This window comes from Belonocnema kinseyi, chromosome 6 (genome assembly GCF_010883055.1).
Source record: "Belonocnema kinseyi isolate 2016_QV_RU_SX_M_011 chromosome 6, B_treatae_v1, whole genome shotgun sequence".
In the NCBI taxonomy this organism is placed as follows: domain Eukaryota; kingdom Metazoa; phylum Arthropoda; class Insecta; order Hymenoptera; family Cynipidae; genus Belonocnema; species Belonocnema kinseyi.
Genome location: NC_046662.1, coordinates 26,667,793 through 26,673,803, shown reverse-complemented (window position 1 = coordinate 26,673,803; position 6,011 = coordinate 26,667,793). Strand labels below are relative to the sequence as shown.

General features: G+C 24.1%; 1 protein-coding gene across 2 annotated transcripts in view; it reads right to left on the bottom strand.

The window, feature by feature from the left end:
- LOC117175221 (fukutin-related protein) overlaps positions 1-6,011 on the bottom strand; it is a 14,622-nt gene extending 8,611 nt beyond the window's left edge. Inside the window, exons 1-2 of one of the 2 annotated variants that reach the window (XM_033364879.1) lie at positions 5,445-6,011; positions 635-892 (exon numbers count right to left, since the gene is read on the bottom strand). In XM_033364879.1, coding sequence (XP_033220770.1) covers positions 635-892; positions 5,445-5,906 — 720 coding nt within the window. In that variant the 5' untranslated portion in view covers positions 5,907-6,011. The remainder of the gene's footprint in view (positions 1-634; positions 893-5,444) is intronic. The other variant, XM_033364878.1, reaches the window with a different exon arrangement.

Sequence of the window (6,011 nt, the reverse complement as noted above, 5' to 3'; positions counted from 1 at the left end):
GAATTTGGATAATTAAAATTGATTGAACTTGATAATTGCAATTAAACTGTAAAATTTTTAATAAATTGTCGAAAAAACTTCAAAAATTGATTAGATCAAATATCGGGATCATTGTCATCTTACAGGTGATTATTGGCATCGAATATGTCACAACTGCAATCTCAATTCAAAATTAGAATTCTTTTTAATATAGTTTTTTTTGTTCTTTTTTTAAGCTCTTTTTTTTAATTCTTTTTTTAAATTTTTTCGAATTTTTAAATCCCTAAATTCATGGAATATCTTGAACTCCTTTAATTCCTCTGGATTCCTCTAAAGTCGTTAATTTTCAGGGAATTTAGATAATTATAATTGATTAAACTTGATAATTGTAATTAAACTGTAAAATTTTTATTAGATTGTCGAAAAACCGTCAAAAACTGGTTAGATCAAACACCGGGATCATTGTCATCTTACAGGTGATTATGGGGGTCAAATGTAAAACAACCGTAATCTCAATTTAAAATTGGAATTCCTTTTAATATAATTTTTCCACAGGACGTTTAAAAAAATGACGACTAATGTAGCAAACATTAATAATATGGAAGCGAAACTAATAAATAAACATTGCAGCGGAGCCTTTCCATTGCAGCATTACCTTAATTCCAATTGTTCTCGTCTGCATGAATAGAGAATCCGGAAAGGGCAGCATAAACGGATCAGATAATTTTCTTAACAATTTCGCATCCATCATTATAACGTGCCTTCCAATCACAGCATCGCAAATTGTGCCTCCAACGTTTGTGATGCGTAAACTCCATTCTTTAATTTTGAGTGCCAGGTTGAAACAGCTCAAAGAATTTCTACCAATTGCAACGCTTGTTGTGCCAATCTTAGTTACATGGTTGATCATATCCTTTAAGCAATAAAATGAAATGATGAATTGATTTTTTCATATTAGCAAGTTCCTCAGAAGTCAAACTCAACAGAGTTGGAAACTTTTTGGGCGGTTTTAAAATATACTACTCAGGCCTCTTTTTTAATCAAAAATTTTGTAATTTGGTTCAAATTGGAATTTTAATTTTAAGAAGTCAACAATTTAGTTAAAAAGGTGAAACAAATTAAACTGTCTTGTTGAAAATTCACATTTTTGGTTTGATAATTCAACAGTTTGATTGAAATTTGGTTTCTGTCTTACCTAAAATTTTTTTCTTCGATTGCAAAATCAACTATTCTGTTAAACATTCATCTTTTTGGTAAAAAAATTTATCTCTTTCTGTAGAAATCTTATCTTTTTTTTGTAAAACATGCAACTGCCTGGTTCAAAATTAATCTGTTTCGATTTAAAATTAATTTTTGTACCAAAAAGATTATTTTTCTACCACAAGGATGGATTTTAAACTAAATAGTTAAATGTTTAACCAAAGAAATGAATTCTCAACAAAGTACACGAATTTTCGAATAAAAAAGTACAATTTTTGACACAAAATGAAATATTTATATTTACATTTTTTTAAACTAATTTTTAACCATAAAAAACCAATTTCCAACTAAGCAGATAAATTTTCGATCAAAAATATTAAATGTCTATCAGAAAAGATAAATTTTTAGCAACAACAAAAATGGAATAGTTAAATTTTCTTTTTTCAAAATTAATTTTAAATTCAAAAATTTAATTTTCATTCAGTAAAATTAATTTTTAACCAAAAAGATTAATTTTGAACAAAATACATGAATCTTCAGCAAAAATTTGAACTTTGTAAGGAATATTCAACTCAATCGTTAAATTTTCAATCAAGTAAACAAATTTTCAAACAAAACGATTATTTTTCTTTCAAAAAGTATTAATTTATACCAGAGCGCATGAATTTTCTACCAAATTTTGAATTTTTCAAGGAATATTCATCGCAATGCTTCAATTTTTTGACAGATTTATTTTTCAACTTAAAAAATAGAATAATTAAATTTTCAGGTAAATAAATGAATTTTCAACCAAAAATATTAATTTTACGCCAAAAAACATCAATTTTTAATCAAATAAATTAATTTTGAAACAAATTTTGAATTTTTAAACGAATATTCAACCCTACAATCAAATTTTTGAACCAAAGAAATGACTTTTGGACTACAAAAACTAATTTTCTACTAAGAAAAAGATTAATTAATACTAAAACGCATGCATTTCCAACCAAATGTAGGATTTTTTAACGAAAATTCAACAAAATAGTTAAGATTTTCAACCAAAAAAATGAATTTTCAACCAAAAAATAAATGTATTTACAACCAAATTTTGAATTTTTTAAGGACTATTCAACCTAACAGTTAAATTTTTGAACCAAAGAAATGATTTTTCGAGTAAAAAAATTAATTTTCTACCAAAAAAAAAAGATATTTTATACTAAAACGCATGTATTTTCAACTAAATATTGACATTTTTAAGGAATATTCAAGCAAATAGATTTTCAACCAAATAAATGAATTTTCAACCGAAAAGATTAATTTTCTAAAAATAAAATAATTTTCCTCAAAATAAATACATTTTCAACCAAATTTTGAATTTTTTTAGGATCATTCAACACAACAGTTCAATTTTTAACCAAACAGATGAATTTTTATCCCAAAAAATAGAATACTTAAATTTGCAGTTAAAAAAAATAATTTTTAACAAAAAAGATTAATTTTCTACAAACAAATCAATTCTCAACAAAACGAATACATTTTCAACCAAATTTTTTATTTTGAAAAGAGTAGTTCACCCAATAGTCAAATTTTCAGACCAAGAAACGGATTTTCAATTAAAATAATAGAATACCTACATTATGAGTTGAAAAAATTAATTTTCAACTAAAGAACTTAATTTTCTACCAAAAAACATTAAGTTTAAATAAAATAAATGAATTTTTGAAGGAATATTCAACATAATTGCTAAATTTTCAACCAATAAAATGAATTTCCAACCAAAAATATTAAGTATCTACCAAAAAAACATCAGTTTGTAACGAAATTAATGAATTTTAAATAATATAATATTTAAATTTTCAGGTTAAAAAATTAATTTTAAACTTCAGAAATGAATTTTTAACCAAAAAGGTTCATTTTCTACTAAAAAACTACAATCTTTAACAAATTAAATCAATGTTCACCTAAATTTTTAATTTCTAATAAAGTATTCAACCCAATATTAAAATTTTCAATCAGACAGTGATTTTGTATCATAAAAAATAGAATACTTAATTTTTCAGTTAAAACAATTAATTTTCGACGACAAGGATTATTTTACTACAAAAAAAACATCAATTTTCCACCAAATAATGTATTTTGTAAGCTATAATCAACCTAATAGTTAAATTTTTAATTAGACAAATGAATTTCAAACAACAAAATTAAATTCCTACCAAAAAGCATCAATTTTTTACCAAATAAATTCACTCTCAACCAAATATTAATTTTCTACAACAAAAAAAATCAATTTTCTACAAAATAAATTAATTTTAAACCAAATTTCGAAATTTTCAATATTCGACGGAATAGTTAAAATTTCAACCAAACTCATAAATTTTCAGCCCAAACAATAAAATACTTAAATTTTCAAACGAAAAGATTAATTTTCTACCAAAAAACTGCAATATTTAAGAAATTAAATTAATTAATAAAAGAAATGAATTTTCAAACAAGAATATTAATTTTCTACACAAAAAAAACATCAATTTTCATCAAAATAAATTAATTTCCAACAAAAAATATTATTTTTCTAAAAAAAATTATAATTTTCCACAAAATAAATACATTTATAGCCAAATTTTGAATTTTGTAAAGAATTATTCAACATAATAGGTAAATTTCAATCAAACAGATGAATTTTCCACCCAAACCATAGAATACTTAAATTTTCAACCAAAACGATTAATTTTCTACGAAAAACTACAATATTTAACAAATTAAATAAGTACGTAACAAAATGAATTTTCAAACAAAAATATTTAATTTTTTACAAAAAAAAAACATCAATTTTTAACCGAATAAATTCATTTTCAAGCAAATTTTGAATTTTCCAATGAATATTCAACCTGATAGTTAAATTTTCAACCAAACAGTGGATTTCCATCCTAAACTATAGAATGCATAAATTGTTATTTAAGATAATTAATTTTCAATCAAAAATATTAATTTTCTACAAAAAAAAAACAATATTTAACAAATTAAATTAATTAATTAAAGAAATGAATTTTCAAACAAAAATATTAATTTTCCACAAAAAAAGCTTCCATTTTCATCAAAATAAATTAATTTCCAACCAAAAGGATTATTTTTCGAGCAAAAAAAATGAATTTCCTCGAAATAAATACATTTATAACCAACTCTTTAATTTTTTAAGGATTATACAACATAATAGTTAAATTTTCCTTCAAACAGATGAATTTTCAAACCAAAAAATAGAATACGTAAATTTTCAGTTAAAAAAATTAATTTTTAACTGAAAAGATTAATTTAGTAGCAAAAAAAAACATCAATTTTCAACCAAATTTGTAATTTTCCAAAGAATATTCAACCTAATAGTTGAATTTTCAACTAAAGAGTGATTTTTTATCGTAAACTATAGAATACATAAATTTTCAGTTAAAAAATTAATTTTAAACTATAAAAATTAATTTTCAACCAAAAATATAAATTTTCTACAAAAAACTACAATATTTAACAATTTAAATGAATTAATTAGGGAAATGAATTTTCAAACAAAAATATTAATTTTCCACAAAAAAGCAGCAATTTTCATCAAAATAAATTAGTTTCGAACAAAAAAGATTATTTTTCTAGCAAAAAAATGAATTTCCTCAAAATAAATACATTTATAACCAAATTTTTAATTTTTTAAGGATTATTCTACATAATAGTTAAATTTTCATTCAAACAGATGAATTTTCAACCTAAAAAATAGAATACTTAAATTTTCAGTTAAAAAAATTAATTTTTAACTGAAAAGATTAATTTAGTAGCAAAAAAAAACATCAATTTTCAACCAAATTTGTAATTTTCCAAAGAATATTCAACCTAATAGTTGAATTTTCAACTAAACAGTGAATTTTCATCCTTAACTATAGAATACATAAATTGTCAGTTAACAAAAATTAATTCCAAACTGAAGAAATTAATTTTCAACCAAAAATACTAATTATCTACAAAAAAAAACATAAATTTTTAACAAAATAGATTAATTTGCAACCAAATTTTGAATTTTTCAAGAAATATTCAACAGAATAGCTAAAATTTCAACCGAAGAGTGAATTTCATCCCGAAAAATAGAATACTTAAATTTTCACTAAAAAAATAGTTTTAAACTAAAAAAAAAATTAAATTTGAACCAAAAATAAGCAACAATCTTGAACCAAATAAATTAACTTTCCACCAAATTTAGAATTTAACCATTTTTAATTAAAACAAATGAAAATCTTAGTCAATCTCGTCCATACCTGTAACATGTGCTTCGATGATATTCTGGTAGCATCCGGTAAAATAAGAACGAACTTCGTCTGCACATAAAACAACGGATTTCGTTCATCGAAAGATTTGTTGAATCCAGGTTGCAGATTGACAAATCGCACATTTTGCTGTGTACTATTAGACAAATTCAATTCAAGTGGAGGATAGGGTATTTCGTCACACAGAATCAAAATTTGAATAGTCGGAAATGAATTTAATGTCGATTCAACTGTCGCTGCGACGTCGTTTTCGAATGTTTCGAATTGTCGAATTACAACTGTAACAAGACGAGCCAAACGACGATGGAATTTATGAGGATTTTCAGAAACCACCCTCGAATCCGTTACTTGCGAGATGTGCTGTGCCGTGAATAACCTCCAAATTTTGTGCCACACTATTATGTTGCCCAACAATGCCAGAACCAGAATTCCCCTCACGAGTCTGAGTCGCATTTTTTACGAGATTTGGAATGATAAGGTCATGCCTCCGTACTTGGAGGGCGAATCAATTTGGGGCGAAAAATAATGACATTTGAGACGCGTTTAAACCTGACAAGT